The following is a 23872-nucleotide window of genomic DNA, read 5'->3' as shown; positions in this document are numbered from 1 at the left end:
TTCTATGAATATGTAAATGAGCCCCGCCTCCACTCACTCACTCACTCACTCAGAGATCCACTAGTTGACGATCACACGTTGATCTGATTGGTTACAAGGTAGTGTGTGACGTCAGAAACACCAGCGATTTCACACCGTGTTTTTGAGACTGTCTTTGGTTCACTGCAGTTTTAAGCAGAAAATACTCAGCAATGCTGTCGACTTATGAACTTACACATGGTTTGTCTTAAAACACATTAAAAACACCACATAGACACATAAACAACATTTAAAGGATGGATTTTTACTAAAGGTGTAATTGCAAACATAATAATTATGGTCCTGCAGCCCTTCTGTCATTATCCAGACAACCGGTATGATTTTCGCAATGGTTATTAAATATAGTAGTTATATAACCTGTCATTCTCAAAGTGAAAACATTACTGCTGGACCAACACCATATTTAATATGAAGTTGCTGATTAATTTTTGTACCGAGCTACAAAATCCTGGAACTGATTTGATGCAGATGAAAATATGAATGTGTTAATTAAATATTTAAATGCGTAATAAATCATTCTAAAATTATGATTTGCTGTGAAGAAGCTTCATTTTATTTGGATTTTTTTTAATTTATTTTAACCTGTTAACCTTCACCAGAGCGAGGACGCTCTGAAGCGTTTTTTTTTTTAAATAGTTCAAAGTTACTATCAGATTTAATGTTATTACCTTGACAAACTATACATCATTAAAAATATATAAGTCTCACGTTTCAGTATTTGACCACTATTGTATTCTGAGAAACTTATAGTGACAGTTATGTCTTAATTTGTGTCAGGATTTATGTAATGAAAAAATGAGTCGATACCTTTAATATGAATTATGAGCGTCAGCTGCTCCATTCAGAAAAAAACTCCGGTGCTGTTGTCTTGAGAACGCGTGACAAAACAACGTTCCTCAGGGCTTTTGGCTCAAAAATGTGCAGATTTGGAGAAATATTGATATATTATCATAGGTTTACATCATATTTCTATAGACAGGAATAATATTTATTGAATTTATATCCAAATGCGTCGATGTATACATAAAGAGCGCTGGATACTCTGATGTACTGTGTTTTCAATCCATACAGCAGAATGAGGGCGCTCTATGCACAGTTTTTTCCAAATATGAAAGCTCAAGAAGAAGAACAATAACCTGTGACCTTCCAGGACGTCACTGACATAAACACAGCTAACGTTAGCTTTCAGAGATCGCTATAACATGCAGATAAAGATGTTTTGAAGACAATAAACATGATTGCAATGATATTTGATTTACCTGTGTTCTTCGAGCCATGTCAGGTATTTTTATAATAATAGATTATATGTATAATGTAATGCTAATCGGTATAGACTTTACAATAGTGCAGAATAATATCAAATCATATATTTTCTGTCTGATTTTCTTTTCTGAAGCCAAATAAGCTCATAGAAGATTATTTAAAACACTCGACTTGCACTATAAAGTAAGTTTAAAACACAAACAGGGTTTTAATCTCATAAATTGTCGTGTATTGATGGTGTGCTAAGCTAACATGCTAGCTAGCTCTCTAGTTGCACCTGCCATCTAGCTGTTATTTTTTATGATTTTTTTTCTAAATCGGAATGCTTACTGAAATATTTCTTTATTTAAGAAAGGCATTTGATACAGTTTCAAATGTGAAGTGAAGATTATGAAAGAAATTAGGGGGTGAAACACCGTGATTAGCCAGTCGTTAGCGATTATAATGGAGACAAAGGAAAATAATATTTATGGCCATAAGCCGGCTGGAAAGGTGTAAATGTGTGCAGGAGAGAGTGACACTGAATGGGGCTCGTTTGCACCACAAAACAATAGAGACAATAGACTGAATAGATGCTAATAGATGACAATAAACACAAGTTTGCATTTTAGAGTCAATTCAAAATAAAGTCATTTGAGATGATCTTGAAAAACATTTAACAAAATACAGAGTTTTAGACTTATCACCTTCAAATTTTAAATATAACATGGTCAGACATGTGTCTTTAGCTGGAGTGCATTTCTAGAGTGCTGACGGGCCAACTTCAATTTAATTTTCATGAAGATGTTTCATAAAAATAAATTTCTAATAACTTACACAACTTTGAAGCTATTCATAATTTTTTTTTCATTATGACAATAATTCATTCTACATTTCCAATAAAGTGGCAGGTGTCAGCTTTCAAATGAGACCATACTTGAGCTTTTAGGACAAAGGGTCAATTAATTGAATCTTTTTTAGGTTGGGTATGCTATTTCTGGGGATTTTTCAAAAGTGGCGCTGAAGGCTAACAGGTTAAATATTTATAACATTAATGTATTGTAACTACTCTGCCACATACATGATTTCCAAATCAATACATAATTTTAAATTATTTGCACACAACCTAAATAATATTCATGAGCTTCCTTCCTACCTAACTAAGACATTGAACTACTGTGGCAACAATGTTTAATTAGACAGTTTAGTATTTCTGTGGAGTTGTAAAGTCATTGACCGGTGCGTAATATCCAGATGTGCTGTATATTGATAGCATAACCCTGAGTGTTATGAGTTAGTTGCGTAACTAAAACATGATAACTGAGAGCCTGTGTTTCCACAATCAATCCAGTTCTGGCTTTAGAGACGGCGATCTGTTTTCATTTTCCACTCCACAGAGATGAATTGCAAGATTTAGCATTTGAGAGCTTTGTTTTTGTTTTTATTACTCGTTGTTGTTCTGTGTATTCATTACATCAGTGGTTTAATTTGCTGTGGTGTAATTCATCTCTGGAGAGCCCCCGCTCGCGCCGGCGCGCAGAAAGTGAAATTGATCATTATTTTAGCAGCTGAGCAGCGAGCGAATGCACAAACACGCGATTCAGGAACAATGAAAAATGGCCCTGGCAGCAATTATGCTCTCAGTGCCGCCGGGGTTGATGACGGTACACGCCGAGATGTGGGAGAATCTGTGAGGGGTTGCCAGATAAATGTGGAAAAGTTCCCCGTCTCCAGGGATCTCGTTAACTCCTGTGCGGATCTGTGTTTTCATCCACGCTGCACTTCTGAGAGAGATGAATCGACTCTTTAATGAAGACTCTGCTCTCTGTAATCATAATGGCTTGCACACTCTTGAAGCCCAGAAGTGTTATTTTTTATATCTGTGTTATAATCGCAAGCGGAAGAAAAAGGAGGTTGCGTTCAGACACGTGTGATCTCTGAATGGTACAGCGTAGTGAAGGTGTGGATCCTCTCAGGCTATTGGTCGTTGGGACTGAATGTGTGAGTGTTGGCGTTCTCGAAGCGTTAAAGCGGTGGTTGATTATGATTTCACTTTTCTAACTTTAGTTAGTGTGTAATGTTGCTGTTTGATCATAAACAACATCTGCAAAGTTACAACGCTCAAAGTTCAAAGCAAAGGGAGATATTTGCTTTTAAAGAAATTGCTTTTTAAGGACTACAACAAACGGCTGGTAGAGACTACACGACAATTCTCCCGCGTTAGTGACATCACAAACACTAGAATTAGCATAAACCCCGCCCCCTGAACACGATTTATAGATTATCATGACAGAATATGCTAATCAATGACTAGAAGATAACTATACATCAGCTGCATAAATTCATCAACTAACCATTCAGAAATGTCCTGTTCTTCTACATGTTGTCACTTCTTCTTGAGTCTCTCCATCATTGTCTGACTGACAAAAAAAACGGTGTGTTTTTGCTCACCCTCCAAAAAACTTTACATGCTATATTAAAATATCTGTGGGGTATTTTGAGCTAAAGCTTCACACACACACTCTGGGGACATCAGACTTATTTTACATATTGTGAAAAGAACATTATACCACCGCTTTAATGGACCTAATGGCGTCAAACAGGAAAATTAAGTCACGGCATAAGTACGATTATAGCATGGTACTACTGTAGAAAAATACAGTAAAAACAGTAAAATTGTGGAGTATTATTGTAAATATTGTGAAAATGTTTTCTATGTGAATATATGTGAAAATGTATTTTATTCCTGTGATCAAAGCTGAATTTTCCGCATCATTACTCCAGTCTTCAGAGTCACATGATCCTTCAGAAATCAGTATAATATGATGATCTGATGCTCAAGAAACATGATTATTATATTTCTGATTATTCAATGTTGAAAACAGTTTTGCTGCTTCATATTTCTGTAAAAAGTTTAATTTTATTTTTGATGATTCTTATGAATAGGAAGTTCAAAAGAACAGCATTTATTTAAAATAGAATATTTTGTAACATTATAGATGTATTTACTGTCACTTAATCAATTTAATGCATCCTTGCCGAATAAGTTTAAATTTCTTAATGAAAATCTTACTGACCCCAAACTTTTGAACAGTAGCGTATATCAATGGTAATTTAAGAAAAAATATGTATCTATTGCAAACCTTTGGTAACATCTGTTTTTGTGTGGTTCAGTCACTTAAATACTTTTAGAAATGAAAGGTACTTCAATTCATTGGATTTTCATTTTTTATTTTTATTAGGCACCAAACCCCAAAGGGCCCCTATTGTATTCGTTAGTTTTCTTCTTCTTCCCGAATGGGAGTCTATGGCAGCCCTATGAATGGAAACTGGGAAAATAATGAACATTTGCACACTTGTAGTGATGGAAATGACTAGAAATCTGACCCAATTTGGGATCTCTAGTACCAACTCTATAGCGCCACCACCAGTTGACTTTTGAACACTTTGATCTAGAAAAATGAAACACAGTTCACTTGATTCCTCTCTTCATGCCGATCACGTTCCACATCTTACAAATAACATCTACTGCCCATTACAGTAGTGGCCATTTTGAAAAGTACAGTTTTTCATTTATTTTTCTACGATTCCATCAATTTATTGGAACCATGATCTGAGAGTCCATGCCAAATGTGGGAACACCGCCACTTACAGGCCATGAGATCTGAAAAATGGCTATTTTTGCTAATAACTTGTGAATAGTTTGTCAAAAACATGATCTTGGTGTTTATGAATTCTTTGAGTCATGCCGAATATGTGGATGCCGATTTTATCAGGTTCAGATGAAACATCGGGCGCCATTTTGAATTTTGACATGAAATTCGATATCTTTTAAATGATTTGACATATCGGCACAACATTCGGTAGGTATCATCATCGGCATGTCCGAAATTGTTTTTTTCATTGTCATTATGATTCTTGGTTTATGCGGATTCCTACGATATCTCATTTGTCACTTTCCATCAATTTGCCTGTCCACTATATCGAAGTAAACGAAAAATTCCTACAAATTTTGTCCAATTTTGTTTAAAACCTCAACAGATGGTCTTTGGACCGAGCCACACTTGGCCCTGCATCGTTGCTTGCAGCTATATTTATTATTATTATTATTCTAACTTGATAGTTCTCACTAAAGGCCAAACATGCATAAACACATTGTAACACTTGAGTTCAAAAACAATAAAATAAAAACAAGACTAATTTTACATGAGTAAATACAATTATTAGTTTATTATATAATGAATATAAAAAGTTAATTCAGTTAAATTCCGATTGGATAAGGCACATTTGAGGCTCTTGCAAATATATAAACAACTGTAACCTGTACATCAGTTTAATGTTTGTTATTTTAACATTGTACAGCATCCACAAACAACTCTAATAATCGTCGTCTTGACTTATTTGGGAAGCATTTTCACAGTTCTTAGTCATTTTTGTGCATAAATACTGATAACTATTCAAATATGTGTACCACAGACATCAACAAATCTCTGCCAGATGACACATTACTACCATTTTGATAGTATTATCATATTGCCATATTGTAAGTGAACACAACACTGGTTCGTGTGCTATCCGTTAGGCCGCGACATGACTTGTTGTGTGATATATATTTCACACACAGATTCATGTCAGCTGATTTTTTCAATTTATCTGAGATCTTGTGTTGGTTCTGAGGTGAATCTGACTGCGTGTGTGTGAGCTTCTGTGGCGTTTCTTATCAGAGGAACTGCTATCAGGATGATTTATGTGCAGCGTTCCCTCTCGGCCTGTCCCCCTCGCTGTGTCTCCAGTCATTACTGCGCTATTGTTCACACCGCTAATAAATCTGACACAAAGGCCTCTGGGAAATCCGAGGGGCAAAACTGAGGGATGCGTGGTGACGTTAGAACAGCACGAGAGTGATTCGTTTTGAGCGGAGGGCTTATGACTGCACACAGCTCCTGATAAAAGAGCGCTAAATGATTGCGTGATTGATACTGAGGTTTACTGACGTTTTCAATGTTTCGACAGGTCATGCTCTCAAGCCGCAGGTGTCCTCCATGTTCACGTCGTTCGTGGACGGCTTGAAAAAATTCTACATAACAAAGGTGAGAAAGAAGCGGGAATGTGTGTCTACAGTTTTGCAACGATTAAGTGCTGCTATAGAGCGCAACTGGAAGTAAAAACTCTACATAGGGAAATGTATTTTTAACGATAACTTCTTTAAAGACAGCCCTACTGTGAGCGGCGCATGGTATTTGCTTCTGTTGAGGCCGTCAGTCAGCATTATTTCAACTTCGCTTTAAAATAATCGTGTTTAACAGCCGAATTTGGGGTGAAAAACTACATTACCCATGATGCTCTACTGAAAATTCCACCAATCAGTCAAAACAAGCTAAACGTGGCAAAATATCTCATTAGCTCCGCCCACTCCCATGAAGCACTGCGAATGAGTAATCGCATATCTCAAAATAATGAAATATTTGATTACATGCATATGCAACAAACCTATATATATATATAAAAATACATATGTATACACACACACACACACACACACACACTATACATATATATATATATATATATATATATATATATATATATATATATATATATATATATATATATATATATATATATATATATATATAATCAGCAGTTTTTAATGAGTAGTTCTCCAATGTTTTTAATTTGATTGTCATTTGCAATGCTTCATGGGATTGTAGTTCTTTTCCTCACTAAAGTCGTTAAGTACGCGGTCTTGTTCCTTTTGTATTTTTGTTTGATTTTCACATTTTTTTTGCTTCAAATCAAAGTTTTTAATGTTATGGTCTCTGAGCTGGTTGGCTCGGCTCATGGCTTGTCACTCTTTAACAGACTTTTTAAAATCCCTGTGCGCAAAATATATGGAAAAATACTTCCGGAACCAGTGCCACTGAAAAAGTGGATGGGCACTAATGCACTCTATCACTCGCTCTCTGGAATACTTCATTCTGATTGGTCAGCCAGAGTATTCTACATTCAAAGCAAGATATGTTGCTGCCGGACTGATTTGATTGGCTTGTTAAAAGTAGCCGCTGATATTATTGGCTAATATTGTGGGTTTTTTTTATTTATTCACGTCCACACAGACTTGAAATAAAATCAGAAATGAAAACTCATTTTAGATGAAGCAGAGAATGTCAAAGTCTCATACATTATGATAAAGGATTATTTTAAAAAAACTTCACTGATGGATTGTGCGTCTCTTTTGATTTCATGTTGTCTAACCGTGCAACACTGTTCTCAGTTTAAAGGATTCGACCCGCACCACCTGTGTGTCGCCACGCTGTTATTCGAGGGGGATCGTGGGAAGGTTTTGCAGCACGAGAAACAGGTTTACGACATCGCAGCCAAATTCGGGTAAGAAACCCTTGGTTTGTGTGTGTGTTCTTCCACTCTATGCCGTTTCTATGGAACCAGAGTTACTATTTCACCAGTATAGTTCAGCATGGGTCAGTAGGGTCGTGACCCCTGACCTTAACTGACCTTTCTGATTGTATACGGAAGCACTGGCGTTTGTCTCTGTCTTTTCATGCTCCCTCATTCATCACGGCTCTTTCAGTGGCAGTGATGGGTGTGTGAGGAAAAGAGAGCACAGATTGAATGATTTCAGCATTAAAGGTTGGTTTGATTTTGAGAATATTTGATTAGAGGCCGATTGTGATGGATAGAAGCGGATGAATGGATGGATCCCACAGCTGACCTTATTGATCCACTGCCTCTGTGTGCGTGTGTGTGTCCATGTGGGAAATGTTCACCAGACCACAAACGCCTTGATGGTTATTCTCTTGCAACATTGACTGTGCTGATAATATAGGATAGTCCTCTTCACGTCCCAATGACCTGTACTCTGTTTTGTTACTGTGTGTGTGTGTGTGTGTGTGTGTGTGTGTGTGTGCTTTAGGGGACTGGCAGCAGGAGAGGACAACGGTCAGAGGGGTTACATGCTGACGTTTGTGATCGCGTATCTACGGGTGTGTTATGAATCCCCTTCATTTCAACAGACTTCAAAATACACCAATAACTACAAATAACTTATATTTTTATATATCTAACCCTAAATGGCATGGGGTTTTTTGGAACACATGGGTGTGAGCGCCATGTGTCAAAAGTCATGGGTCGTGGGATTTAAAAAAAATATATAATTGTATTCCGTATGGAAACATTACATTGATCATCAAATTACATCAAGGCCATTTATAATGTTACAAAATATTTCAGTTAAATGCTGTTCTTTTGAACTTTCTAAGAATCCTGAAAGAAATGTATCATATGAAGCAGCACGACTTTTTTCAACATTGATAATAATCATAAATGTTTCTTGAGCATCAGATCATCATATTACACTGATTTCTGAAGGATCATGTGACACTGAAGACTGGAGTAATGATGCTGAAAGTTTAGCTTTGATTACAGGAATAAATTACATTTTAATATATATTCACATAGAAAACAGTTACCGGTACTTTAAATTGATATAAAATTTCACATTATAACTGTAATTTTGATCGAGTAAAAGCGGAAGAGAATTTTGAAAAACTAAAAAAATCTTACCGACCCTGAGCATTTGAAGTATTATGTATATATTTATTTATAGCTGCTTGTGAACAAAATGATAGTGTGATAAATATCTATTATATAATACTTGACTGATTGGTTTACGTCAGCGATCCTGTTTGTCCCGTCAGGGTTTATTTAGAGATAATGACACAGCAGACTGTACACTATCCTTATAAATGTATCTCCTAGGGGTACACCGAAATTTCATCCGCCACTCCCACCACGCGCATCATGCGCTGTGTGTAGGGCACCAAGAAAATAGCGTAATGAAAAATCAATAATTATAATGCCGATATTATTTCAGTATAGAAATACAGACATCCCAAGTCTGGGATGTATCCTGAGTTTCCCGCATATTGATAGCGGCTCACTGATGCCCGCGAAGTTAAAATCTCTGGAATCTAGAGCGAGCGCGCCCGCGAGACAGAGACTGTTCTCCAAACCGTGTAGCGCGTGCACGGCAGAGAGAGCAAGAGACCTCGCGCGTGTGCCTCATGAAGCGCATGTAATATAAAATATATATAAAATATTGTAGGTTTTGTTATGTAACTGTTAGTGGTAATAAAAGTTTGATGATTATTCTATTGGTTTGTGATTTTTTTTTTTTTTTTTTTTTTTTTTTCAGATCCATTAAAAATTAAGCAATATAAATATATATTAAAGTTTTTAAAAGAAGCCATTTTCGGCTTTAGTTTCGGTTTTCGGCCAAGTGCATCCTAAATTTTCGGTATCGGTTTCGGGCCAGAATTTTTATTTCGGTGCATCACTAGTATCTCCGAACATATATATTTGTTCTTAAATGTAGGCTGGGATTGAATAAGCGGGATTGAATGTGTGTGTGTGTGTGTGTGTGTGTGCAGGATTTGGGAATGGACTACTATGTGATGGGAGAGTCGTTTGAGACGTCGGTGCCCTGGGACAGGTAAGCGATGGTCACTAGTCTTGCTCTTCTGTTGATCGCCCACGCTCTCCACGCTCTCTTTAACAGCGGTGCCGTCTCTGGCTGGAGGCGTTAGTGGAGGCGGGAAGGTTACAAGGACACAAAGTAAAGGAAAGACTTTCAGACTGCACGTGAACCTGTCATTTTGGCTCTTAGTTTTAACACAGATTATGAACTAAAAGCATAACTCATGTGAACTCCTGCAGTGGAGTTTAAATGCATCCCAAGATAGAGCGAGAAGAGTCTAGAGAGCGGCTGTTGTTGGTTTAGTGTTTTTGTTGTATTTTTGTTTTAGTTTAGTTGTTTTTATTTTGTTGTTGTTTTGTTTATTTGTGAATTCGTTTTTTGTCTCTTGTTTAGTTTTTTGGAGTGTTTGTTTAGTTGGGTTTTACACTAGTCAACATTTGAAAGTGGATCAAAATCTTTCATCAAAGTTATACATGAATTTTGAACAATACCTGTTACTGTCTTAGGTCAACTTTGATGAACTTTATTTTGATCCACTTCAAATGTCGACTACTGTGGTTGTGTGTGTATTTGTTTTCGGGGCGGAGGTTGTGATTATTATTTTGTTGTGATTATTATTTTGTTGTGATTATTATTTTGTATTGATTTTTATATTGTTGTATTTTATATTGTTGTGATTATTATTTTGTTGTGATTTTATATTGTTGTATTTTTATGTTTTTCTTCATACTTTACAATTTTGTTGTATTTAAGTTTTAATTACTTCAATTTGACTATTTGTAACATTTCAGAATAAAAGTGATTAGGTGACTTTGGCCACTCTTGTCTACTCTTGACCACACCTTATTTAGTATTTATCTTTTTTTTAATTTGTCTCTATTTCAGGATTTTGGACTTGTGCAGGAATGTGAAGGAGAGGATTGTAAGAGAGTGTAAGGAGAGAGGAGTTCAGTTCGCTCCGCTGTCCACATGCAGGTACACACACACACACACACACACTTATCTTTCTGACCTTTGATTTGCTGTCCATAAGTAAGCGTCTAATGACCATCAGGACTAGTGTTCAAGAGAAGCACACTAGAAACATTACCCACAAGACCCTAGCATGGTGGTGGCAACTATTGTATAACCCAGCACTGCTCACATTTTATTCAGTAAATGTAAAAATCTAGAGGTATAGCTTAATATATTGATTAGTGAACTCTGTGTTCATTCGAATCTCACCTTCACCGTCACACAGAAAGAGAGGGAGTTTTGGGCCGAAGAGCGTTTCCTAGCCATTCATTTCCTGTCGTTTGCTTTCCAGCTGCGTGAGACATGATTGATGTGGCCATTTAACCTCTGCAAAACCAGATAAACTTCAACTTACTTTGTCTCAAAGTCAAGGGTCACAAAGGCAGGGCCTGGATAGAAAGCATGTCAGTGTCTCTCACTTTCTCTTTGTGCCTTTCTAGAGTCATTAAAACCCCACCGCAGCCGTAAATCCAAGTATATTAAGATTACTGATTATAGAAACATCAAACAAAAATATAGAAATAAGTGATTATGTGGTGTATATACCAGAACATAAATAGAAAACTGAGCAGAATTAGAGAAATTATGACGGCCATCACAGTGTCGTAATTACCAGTGGGAAAAGCTGGATTTTATTTGAACCTAGACTTTTTGAGTTGCTGTGACAAATAAATAAATTATAGCAAACAACGCATGTATTATAGATATAGATATCTTTAGTTGATGTAAATTAGTATCATGATGATTGTAAAAATGGGCTGTACAATTCCTGCATGCTTTTTGATGAAGAATTGTTATAAAGCTTGCTGGATAATATCTAGGTGAAGGATAATAATGGAACTAGCAATAGCTTTTCATTTATAGGAACTTCAAATCAGTGGCTAGATTTGATGCATTGTACATGAGTATATTTTAGTGTAATTATGGCCCCTAAAAGTGCACTCAGTATTATTATAAAAAGGTATATTATAAAATTAAATAATATTTAAAGTATTTAAAAATAATCATGGCTACATCCACACCACTAAGGTGTCAGTATAAAATGGTGGATCTCTTCCCCGGATGGACTTGAAAGCATCATAACTTATGTTTTTCTCTTTGTTTTTCTCTGTCCAGAGTTACACAGACGTATGATGCTGGTGCTTGTGTGTATTTCTATTTTGCCTTTAATTACCGGGGTCTGAGTGATCCAGTTCATGTCTACGAAAAAGTGGAGGTAAGGACAGCAAGAAAGGTAAAGATTAGCCATCGATCTTTAAACTAGCACAACATTTCTCAATATTTACCTGTGAGAGTAAAATGAACTGTCCAAATTACCCTTGCAACCCTAGCTGATAGATATAACTAAACATGTATTTCACTTCTAAAAATAAGGGCATCCAAGAACATTTTAAAAGTCTTGAATTACTAATTTGACTTGACTTGAATTAATAATTTGGTCATCTGACCAATCAGAGCAGCATAGACTAATCACAACAGACTGATCATCTGACCAATCAGAGCAGAGTAGACCAATCACAACAGACTGGGCCATCTGACCAATCAGAGCAGAGTAGACCAATCACAACAGACTGGGCCGTCTGACCAATTAGAGCAGACCAATCACAGCAGACTGGGCCATCTGACCAATCAGAGCAGACCAATCACAACAGACTGGGCCATCTGACCAATCAGAGCAGAGTAGACCAATCACAACAGACTGGGCCATCTGACCAATCAGAGCAGACCAATCACAACAGACTGGGCCGTCTGACCAATTAGAGCAGACCAATTACAGCAGACTGGGCCATCTGACCAATTAGAGCAGACCAATCACAACAGACTGATCGAACTTACTAAACATTTATTTCACTACAAAAGTAAAGGCTTGCTAAATATTTTGATAGTTATGACTCGGATCAGTGAATCATTTGTGTTTGTTTATTTGTGTGAATCAGTGAATCATTTGTGTGTTCTCTGGAATGAACCATCCAAATGAACAAGACAATTGCAAGACAATCTTTCTCTTTTTTGGCTTAAAAAATAATTAACGTCTTGTTTTGCTTCTATTGTGTAGCATGCGGCCCGGGAGGAGATTCTTGCCAATGGAGGAAGTCTGTCTCACCACCACGGAGGTGAATTTCACCACACAGCACGTGAATCATCTGAAATAAATGAGTCTATACCCTCACTAAACCGAACGCACACACAACTCGGCCTCTAGACTGTTCAGCTTTTTAGAGAATGGTAGCGCTGGGGTCGCTGGTTTGTCCTGGTTTATTGGGTCTGAGACACATGACTTATCTACATTACCGTCCGCCTGCTGCTTGCTAAACGTCACCATACTCATTAATCACACACGCACACACACACACAGAGAGAGAGCGAGAGATCTGTACGCACAGGTCGAGTCTTAAATGGACTGATAAACGAATAATTCACTCAAAAACGTTGTTTTCTGACAGTTATGTCGTTCCAAACTGAATGACTTCTTTCTTTTTTCTGTGGAATACAAAAGATACAATTCTGAAGATTAATAATTGAGAAAATGCGAGTTACAAATAAGTAAGAAAAGAATATCAAAAGACTTGTCTAATGCTGCGACCTGATCATTGAGTCAGATTTGTGAATGAATCATTCAAAGATCAGATGCAAAATAACATCTTTTATTTCACAGAAGAGAGAGAATAAAGTCTCTTTGAAACGATGTGCAGGTGATATTTCACTTTTGAATGAACTATACCTTAAAAATGAGAGAGGAAATGGTGAGCTGATGTTTATAAACTTTCATGACTGCTATCTAAAAGAAAGAAAGCCGTGTGTGTGTGTGAGAGAGAGGGGGGTAGTTCTCTGTAATTGTGATTAATAGCGGTACTGCGGCACTATCTGCCTGCCGACAGGCCCTTTTGTCTACACACAATCACAGCATGACAAATGAAGTGAGTGTGTGTGTATCTGGAAAAACAGATGTAGTCTGGGCTGGCGAGGTGGGAGGGCGCAGGAGAGAAACACACAGTTTACTAACCTGTGTTTACCACGGGTCAGAACTGTGAATACACACGCTTGCCAGACCTCCACTCGCTCTAAACACAAACACACACACTTCTTTGTTGCCCACTGACCGTGTGTACGCATCTAAGCAAACTAAACCAACAAAAATATGCCTTTTGAACCTTGAAAGAACATGTTAAAATAGATGTGCTGGTCTGTAGAGATAAAGAGTTAAAGAGAGGCACACACACAGCCTTTAGTGAGGGAGAATGCCAGGAAATAACCTGAACTGATTTGCAAAGCATTTGTCAATCACTTGACTGAATAACTTTGGTGGGAGATTGGTGACGTCTTCAAAACATTGAGAAAATTAAAGTTTAATACAGCAATAGCAAACAGAACTAACTAAAAATGTATTTCACTGCAAATCAGAGAATGAATCAATTGATTGTGAAAGTAATGACTCAAATGAATCAGTGAATCAATTGTGTGTTTAAGCGGTTGGTTTTAGTGAATTGTCCTAACAAATCTAGCAAATAGAACTAACTGAACATTTATTTCCCTGCAAAAAAAATGAAGGGAGGGAGTACATTGTGAAAATAATGAATTGAATGAATCAGTGAATCATTTGTGTTTAGGTTGTTCATTCAAAGGAACTATCCAAACAAAGTGATTCACTAAAATTAATAAAATATTCCAGTGCTGTCCAGACCAACGATCACCTCAGTTGTCCTACGTGTATAGTTATAGTGAAGTGTTTGGACTAATGTGACCGCTACAGAGTACAATACTTTTTTGGTGCCGTGACCCGGATTCTAAGAGTTCTTGTTGGTCTTCGCAGTAGGAGTTTTGTTTTTTGGGTTTGTTTGTTTGGCACCATGCAGACATGCTTAAACGTGTCTTCTGAGCACAGCATGTGTGAACACACGGCTGAGGAAACACCAACAGTGTGTGTGTATGTTTGTGCAGGTGAAGAGCAGGGGTTATACGAGTGCATCAGCCTCAAACACACTCGCACTCCTGAGCTTTTCCTCTTTATTCAGCCATTGTTGGGCACACACACATATGCTTTTGTCCCTGGCTGTAGTTTCTGCATGTCTCAGCTGTGTGAAAGTGGTTATGAGAGATGAATAGTGACAGGATAGTGATGGAAAGAGAGAGCTGATGGCGAGATGATAGATGTGTAAATTATCTCCGTGATGGAGGCAATGATGCAGTCATGCCTCCTTCTGTTTCTGTCTGTCGCCCAGCAGAGAGAGAGAGACACACACACACACAACACACAACACACACACACACACACACACGCTGGGCGTGGGGCCGCTCGTGATTGGCTCGTGTGCGTTCGGTGGGCCGGCCCTCTGTTCTCTCATGCGAGATGATTGGCTCTGTCGCCACTAGACCTGCTTGCATATGCATGGTTTGGGCAGTTGCCAATAGCGATCTGCCCTGGCCCTAAGCTCCGCCCTCTCTCAAACGGTAACGCATTATGACGAAACGGCGTCTGGTCGCTTATCAATCATAGTAAGCGTGTGAGAGACGTTGAGGTTTTCTAAACTGCTGTTCTGACAAATATGCTGTGTGGGATTATATTAACACAACACGCATAAAGGATGTGTCATTGGTTTAATGATATTAGAAAGAAATCATAACTATATTGCATTCTATTCTCTTCAATTCTTATATTATTTTAATTAACTAAATTTCATAGATACTTGAAGGTGTGAATTATATCTAGGGACCATCGTTCTTTCCACCGTTCTATCCATCCATAGATTTGTTCTTTAATCTGACTTGATTCATCTTGAAACTACAACTATGATATAATGTTTTAATAACAATAATTTAATGATCTTGACTAAACAATTTAATAACATTGTTCAAAACAATCATTAGCTAATTTCTAAATTAATATCCAATATCACACTCTACAATATAATATTGTGATGCCTAAATTCACTTGTAGCATTTAAAACTTTTAAGATTTGAGGGTTTTATTTTTAATTACTTTTAACAAAATGTTATAGAATATTAATATCAGCCATTTATCGGCCGTAGCATGAAATTAGTCTTCAGCTTAAAGGCTTTAATATCAGTGATTGATAGTGTTTGTTTGTTTGGCCAGTAAGCAACACCCTAACCACACAGCAACATATTAAAAACACTCTGATTACCTCAACACAGAACAGCGACGCCCTGGCAACCATCAGTTTTTATATAATGTCATATTTTATGAATGGCACTTAAGTATTTTTGATAGGTTCTTTAGTATTTCAAGATTTTATATTTATAAGATATAATGTAAGATTTTGTTACAAAGTTGTTTAGCTGATATTGATTGATGTATATGTTTCAGTGGAGTTTAGTCTGTCTGTCTGTCTGTCGCTCATGTTCACAGTCATACAGACAGACACAGTCATACAGACATTCAGACAGACTGACATACGCACAGACAGACAGACAGTCATTCAGACAGACAGACCGACAGATAAACATACGCACAGACACAGTCATTCAGACAGACAGACATACGCACAGACAGTCATACAGACAGACAGTCATTCAGACAGTCACACAGACAGTCATTCAGACAGACAGACAGTCATTCAGACAGTCATTCAGACAGACAGTCAGTCATACAGACAGTCATACAGACAGTCATACAGACAGTCATACAGACAGTCATTCAGACAGTCATTCAGACAGACAGACAGTCATTCAGACAGACAGACAGACAGTCATTCATACAGACAGTCATTCATACAGACAGTCATTCAGACAGACATTCATTCATACAGACAGACAGTAATTCAGACAGACAGTCAAACAGTCAGTCATACATTCAGACAGTCATTCAGACAGACAGACAGTCATTCAGACAGACAGTCATTCAGACAGACAGACAGTCATACGGTCAGTCATACAGACAGAGTCATACGGTCAGTCATACAGACAGACAGTCATACGGTCAGTCATACAGACAGACAGTCATACGGTCAGTCATACAGACAGACAGTCATACGGTCAGTCATACAGACAGACAGTCATACGGTCAGTCATACAGACAGACAGTCATACGGTCAGTCATACAGACAGACAGTCATACGGTCAGTCATACAGACAGACAGTCATACGGTCAGTCATACAGACAGACAGTCATACGGTCAGTCATACAGACAGACAGTCATACGGTCAGTCATACAGACAGACAGTCATTCGGTCAGTCATACAGACAGACAGTCATTCAGTCATACAGACAGACAGTCATTCAGTCATACAGACAGACAGTCATACAGACAGACAGTCATACGGTCAGTCATACAGACAGACAGACAGACAGTCATTCAGTCATACAGACAGACAGTCATACAGACAGACAGTCATACGGTCAGTCATACAGACAGACAGTCAGACAGACAGACAGACAGTCATTCAGACAGACAGTCATTCAGACAGACAGTCATTCAGACAGACAGTCATACAGACAGACAGTCAGTCAGTCAGTCAGACAGACAGACAGACAGACAGACAGACAGACAGACAGTCAGTCATACAGTCAGTCAGTCAGTCAGTCATACAGACAGACAGACAGTCAGTCATACAGACAGACAGACAGTCAGTCATACAGACAGTCAGTCATACAGACAGACAGACAGTCAGTCATACAGACAGACAGTCAGTCATACAGACAGTCAGTCATACAGACAGACAGACAGTCAGTCATACAGTCAGACAGTCAGTCATAGAGACAGACAATCATTCAGTCATACAGACAGACAGACAGTCATTCAGTCATACAGACAGACAGTCATTCAGTCAAACAGACAGACAGTCATTCAGTCATACAGACAGACAGTCATTCAGTCATACAGACAGACAGTCATTCAGTCATACAGACAGACAGTCATTCAGTCATACAGACAGACAGTCATTCAGTCATTCAGTCATACAGACAGACAGTCATACAGACAGTCATTCAGTCATACAGACAGTCATTCAGTCATACAGACAGACAGTCATTCAGTCATACAGACAGACAGTCATTCAGTCATACAGACAGACAGTCATTCAGTCATACAGACAGACAGTCATTCAGTCATACAGACAGACAGTCATTCAGTTATACAGACAGACAGTCATTCAGTCATACAGACAGACAGTCATTCAGTCATACAGACAGACAGTCATTCAGTCATACAGACAGACAGTCATACAGACAGACAGTCATACGGTCAGTCATACAGACAGACAGACAGACAGACAGACAGACAGTCATACAGACAGACAGTCATACAGACAGACAGACAGTCAGACAGACAGACAGACAGTCATTCAGACAGACAGTCATACAGACAGACAGTCATACAGACAGACAGACAGTCATTCAGACAGACAGACAGACAGACAGTCATTCAGACAGACAGTCATACAGACAGACAGTCATACAGACAGACAGTCATACAGACAGACAGACAGACAGTCATACAGTCAGTTATACAGACAGACAGTCATACATTCAGAAAGACAGACAGACAGACAGACAGTCATACATACAGACAGTCATACAGACAGACAGACAGTCATACATTCAGACAGACAGACAGACAGACAGACAGTCATACAGACAGACAGTCATACAGACAGACAGTCATACAGACAGACAGTCATACAGACAGACAGTCATACAGTCAGTCATACAGACAGACAGTAATTCAGACAGACAGTCACACATGCATACAGACAGACAGATCGATTGATTGATTGACAGACAGACAGACAGGAATGTGAGTTGTGCTGCTGTAGTTTCTCTCCTCTGGGAGCTCGGGGATAATGAGTTTGATAGTCTGCTGCTCTCCATAAATCACATCATGCAAAACATCTCAGCGTTTCAGCAGTGCCGCCCACCGCAGAACATCCATCATCCAACCTCTCTCCCTCTCTCTCTCTCTCTCCCTCTCTCTCTCTCTCTCCCTCTCTCTCTCTCTCCCTCTCTCTCGCTCTCCCTCTCTCTCTCTCCCTCTCTCACAGTGGGAAAGCTCCGGAAGGAATGGATGAAAGAGAGCGTGTCCGGCGTGGGGCTCGGCGTGCTCAAGTCGGTGAAGGACTTTGTGGATCCTCAGAACATTTTTGGCAGCGGAAACCTGTTGTAATTCAGCAACACTCATGCGTTTTCTATTATCTTCTAATCATATTTGATTTAAACCTCATATTCCCGTCTTTCTCGCACAGTAACACGATAAACCACACCTCTGTTTCTCATTAACCCCACCACCTTTGACCTTTGACCTCCTCTTCAGTGAGGTGGCAGGGCGGCTCCTCCTCCTGATCACGTGACTTGATTTCTCGCCGGTCTTCCCGTGACTGAACAGGTTTTTGATACTGTGCGGTCTGTGTCTGGCACTACTGTTGTGTTCTTACATTAGCAGACTGAATTATGCTTTTTAAAGCAGTGTGCCTTCTGTCTGTCTGTCTTACACTCCTCTTTCTGAGTGACTCAATGTTTTATTATCCTCTCTTCCTTACTGAACTTTTGCCTTTTCTATTCGTCAGCTCAATAAACTGTTTGTAATTATTTTTTTTTGAGGGGGGTGGGGTGAATCTCATGAAAAATGTCCCAATTGTATTTCGCTTCTAAAATCAAAAGAAAAAAAAAAGCACATAAAGCCAATTTTTTCAACCATAATGAATTTTTGAACCAAATCTCATTAAGCAAATATGAAAAAAACGTAATTATGGTAATTAAAATGATTATTCGTGTAATGAGAATGAGGGAATATAATGGAAGTTTGTTTCCACCACAGAATAAAACATTTTAAAAGATAATTGAGACTTTTTATCTCACAATTGCGAGTTTACATCTTGCTATTTTGACTTTATTACTCCCAATTGCGACTTTATATCATGAAATTATGAGATAAAAAGTTTCAATTTCCCTATTTATTTTTCATTCTGTGTCGGAAACAGGTTTCCATAGGATATTTACTGTCATGAATGTCATGGAAATTGCCCTAATATTGCTTTTTTAAGTAGTTTTATTCTTCACACTTTATAATAAGATTTTATTCACCAACATTAGGTAATGCATTAGTTGACATTAATAAAGAACAATACAGAATTTATTATTCGTACATACTTTTAAAACATTCTAACGTCAGTAAATGCTTTATGAATGAATGTGAAGTAACACGGATCAATAGTATATTTGTGTATTTATATATCGTTTTTGTCGTTCATGATGCCAGCCATAACTAATCTACTCAACCTTATTGTAAAGTGTTGTTTTTGTCTTTTGATTCTGGAGGGATTATGACGTGTTTTTGTGAGATTGACTCTTTTACGAGGTGCAGTGTGTGTGAGCTGAGCCTGTAAACGTGTGTGTGTTGTGCTCTGGCTGATTCCATCATCTGCATCAAATCTCTCCTTGTGTTTCTGCCAAAGACTGTCAGCATCTCTTCTACTGCAGACTTGCTTCAGCCACACACACACACACACACACACATCTGTGTGTCCTGTATATAAACATGAGCACACGGTTTAGAGAGGATGTTCACCGAAGATCCATCACGATAAATTGTATTTTTTTAACACAACATATGCAAAAAAGCCAGAGATGATCTGAACTGGGATCTAAAACATGATGTGTGACTGTTACGTGCTTTGATTTGTTGTATGCGTTTAACTTTGAGGAAAAAATAAGCCTGTCAGAATTCCTCCGTTCATCTGTTGTCGAGTTTATTAAACTCCGAGAGTCTGTTATACTTGGTTTGACGTGGATGATATGTAGGAGATGCTTTCTTTCAAAGAAGTAGTTCACTTGAAACAGAAAATCATGTGGTTTCATCTGTGGGACTCAAAGAGAGATGTTCGGAAGAATGTTCGCGCTGCTCTTTTCTAGACCATGGAAAAACCGGAAAAGGATCAAAAGTAGACCAAACAATATCCCAAGTAATGTCAGATTTGTTCGAGGAACATTCAGAAATTGACATTATAGATGACAACTTCCCTAATCGCCAAAGCTCTGAAATCTCATTGGCATTTCTGCACATTAAAATTGTGTTATGAGACGCATAAACACTTGATACATTGATATTATAGAGTGATGCAGGGATGACTTTAAAATCCTTGTTTCCTCAAGATTTTCCTGTTTTTTATAACAGGGTTTTTCAATTAATGAATGAAATAAGGTCTGTGGTAACCATAACTTTATGATACTATACTTACAGACAATGCTATGAATGAGACGGACTGATATCGAATATCTGTTTTATTTATATTTGTTTTAGAAAACGTATGTTTCTAGTAACAAGATAAGGCAGTTTGGTGTGTGAGTGTGTGCAGTTTAACGTCCATGTATCGTCAATTTATGTTTACCACATGTATTATTCCACTCATAAATTGAAAACCCCACAGGAGAATCTGGAGGGAACCAGACGTCATTCCTGCAGGAAGAGAAGTCTGATACTTTCATGTTACTTTTCACTTTTTCTTTTTCACTGTCAATATACACACAAAAAAAAAGATACTCAAAGATTTTGGAAGGCTTGAATGTTTGGACCTAATGATGAAGTTTTATTTGTTCGCTGCTCGGCCACTACGCTCTGCTGGATGAGTATCAGAGTAATGTCGTGCGTGACCTGTTCGACAGGCTCAGACGGCTCACTTTACTACGGTGGCACTTTAGTAAAACATTTAAGCCTAAACACACAATCCAGCAGCCTGGCAGGGTCTTTATTTCCAGACGTCCGGTCGAACAGGGCTGTGATGTTCAGCAGATCCTCTTTCCTGGTTCCCACGTCACACGTTTATTGTGTCAGGAGCTTTTTTTATGTGTTATGAATCCATCTGCTTCTGGACTATTGTGTTGCTGAAACGCGAAATGAAGGATCTAGAGGAGGCTTCGCTGCCCCTCGGGCTGATTCCTGAGTGGTTTCATCATCTAACGTCACTTCAAGAAAAACAACAGCCGTATTAACAGATTTTAACCAAAATGTAATGAAGGTTTCCCTTGTCTTTCCCTCAGATTTCTTGGTCATGTGTTTAATATCAGAGTACATTTTTGTCAAAGCTGTTTGTGCAATAAATTAACATGTCAGAACATTTTAGATCTTGTGTCCTCTGTCATTATTGCAAATGTTTTAATTAGGTTTGGTCTGTCCAATCAGAGGCCTTGCATCAGGAATGTTTTTCATCGTCAAACCAAACTTGGTTCTCCAGCCGACAGTTTAAACCCTGTCCGGCTAGCGTACTCCCCGTAATGTTCACTCATTAGATCAGTAGACGGAGAAAACACGGTCTTTTGTGTCTGTTTGAACACATGAGTGTTTACACTACGAAAGCAATCCGGTCGAATGTGTTTTCTACTCTGGAAGTGGTTGAAAATATGTTTAATCTGCCCTATATTAAACCATTACTTTTTTTGCTTTATATTTATTTTTTGAATAGCAGAACATGAATCTATCAATTACTATAATTCATAATCAGCTGCTGGGTCATTATTTAGTAGAACGAAATAATGTCATGATGTTTCTCTGTTTCTGTCACTCTGATCAGCATTTTAAATTAGTGCATTAACTATCTGTCACTGCACCATAAAACATATTTATTTTTATGATTGATCACAACTTTTCAGAAATCCTTTTTTCAAATTAGCTCAGGTTAACAAACGTTTAGATAACTGAGTATGTTGAGTTTCTGTTGAATAAACTACGGTAATCTCTTTCTTTGTATCAACTCACATTTTTAGTTTAAAGTCCCCCTGACCTGTAGTCAATGATTTTACCAATAATCTTTGACCAAAATTATATATTTAAATGTTTCTTCATGCCTTTAAATGGCTTGAATGAAACTCTACACTCTTGCCTCATTTAGTATACGTGGTTCTATGAATATGCAAATTAGCCCCGCCTCCACTCACTCACAGCAGCTCAGAGATCCACTGGTTGACGATCACACGTTGATCTGATTGACGTCAGAAACACCAGCAATTTCAAACCGTGTTCCCTTTCGAGGGAATTCGCACCGTGTCGTAACGACACTTTGGGGAACACCCCTCAGCGTAGTGGGGGCTGCCTGTAAACATTGTGATGCATTTCCAATCCGAGTGCTGTGCTCCCGTCTGGCCATCTTCAGTGACGATGGTCAGGATCACGCTCCCCATGGTGCGGGGCGGCTCACATCATGGGTTTTCGCAAATGGATCTGACAGGGGACCCTGAGACTGCTGAGGCACTTCCTCAAGATTCCTCTGCTTGAGCTTCAGCTTCTGTGCTCAGAATCGAAGGTGGGGATTTTGGAGATGACTCGCCACTTCATGTCCCCGCATTGGTGGAGCTGGTCGAGGTTGTCTCTCGTGCCGTGGACCGTTTAAATATGCCGTTTAAATGTTTAAACCTTTGTTTAAACCTAGTTGGCCACGTGAAAGGCAGGATGCGCAAACAAAAAGCAAGTTGGACGAGCGCTTCTTGCAACTTCATCGCCGGGGTCTAGCATTTTTTCCCATTTTTAAATCGTGGAACAATCCACACACCTCTTGTTTGTCCAACCCCCCAGTTGTAGACTACAGCAACATCGTGGGGTCGAGAGAAAATGGTTATGGGATGATGCCCCAGGTGGAAGAGCCATTGGCTAGCTATCTGTCCCCCGACGTTGCGTCATCCCTAAAGACCCCGGTGCTGCCCAGCAAACCCTGCTGGGATACATCTGCTTTGGTGGGCATCGCTCTGCTCCAGGGAGTTCTGGAGAGGGTCCATCACGACGGGGTCTGTCTGTCTACTGCTTGTAGACCCATTGTGGCCGGCCCGAGTATGGTTCTCAGACCTAGTATTGCTCCTAGAGGGCCCTCCATGGGAGATTCCCATCAGGAAGGACCTGCTTCCGCAGGCAAAGGGCTCAATATTCCAGTTATGGAAACTGTGGGTCTGGCCCCTGAGGAGGCACAGTATCTAGAAGCTGGCCTGTCAGCAGGAGTAGTCGAGATCATACTCAGCTCCAGAGCTCCCTCCACGAGGAGATTGTATGGCCTAAACTAGAAAGTTTTCACCATTTGGTGTAGAGAGCGTGAGGTGGACCCAGTTAACTGCCCGGTGGCTTCAGTGCTGGAGTTCCTCTGAGATCG

The 23872-nt window shown here is 38.7% G+C and overlaps 1 protein-coding gene across 1 annotated transcript in view; it reads left to right on the top strand.

The window, feature by feature from the left end:
* agps (alkylglycerone phosphate synthase) overlaps nucleotides 1-21861 on the top strand; it is a 58319-nt gene extending 36458 nt beyond the window's left edge. The window contains exons 13-20 of the mRNA XM_079619728.1: nucleotides 6295-6371; nucleotides 7556-7668; nucleotides 8213-8282; nucleotides 9729-9790; nucleotides 10661-10750; nucleotides 11906-12005; nucleotides 12846-12903; nucleotides 18788-21861. Of these exons, the coding sequence (XP_079475854.1) occupies nucleotides 6295-6371; nucleotides 7556-7668; nucleotides 8213-8282; nucleotides 9729-9790; nucleotides 10661-10750; nucleotides 11906-12005; nucleotides 12846-12903; nucleotides 18788-18909 (692 nt within the window). The 3' untranslated portion in view covers nucleotides 18910-21861. The remainder of the gene's footprint in view (nucleotides 1-6294; nucleotides 6372-7555; nucleotides 7669-8212; nucleotides 8283-9728; nucleotides 9791-10660; nucleotides 10751-11905; nucleotides 12006-12845; nucleotides 12904-18787) is intronic.
* Nucleotides 21862-23872: the final 2011 nt, after the last annotated feature.

Source organism: Phoxinus phoxinus, assembly GCF_949152265.1.
Source record: "Phoxinus phoxinus genome assembly, chromosome: 7".
NCBI classification, from domain to species: Eukaryota; Metazoa; Chordata; class Actinopteri; order Cypriniformes; family Leuciscidae; genus Phoxinus; species Phoxinus phoxinus.
This window is presented reverse-complemented; position numbering and strand designations above follow the sequence as displayed.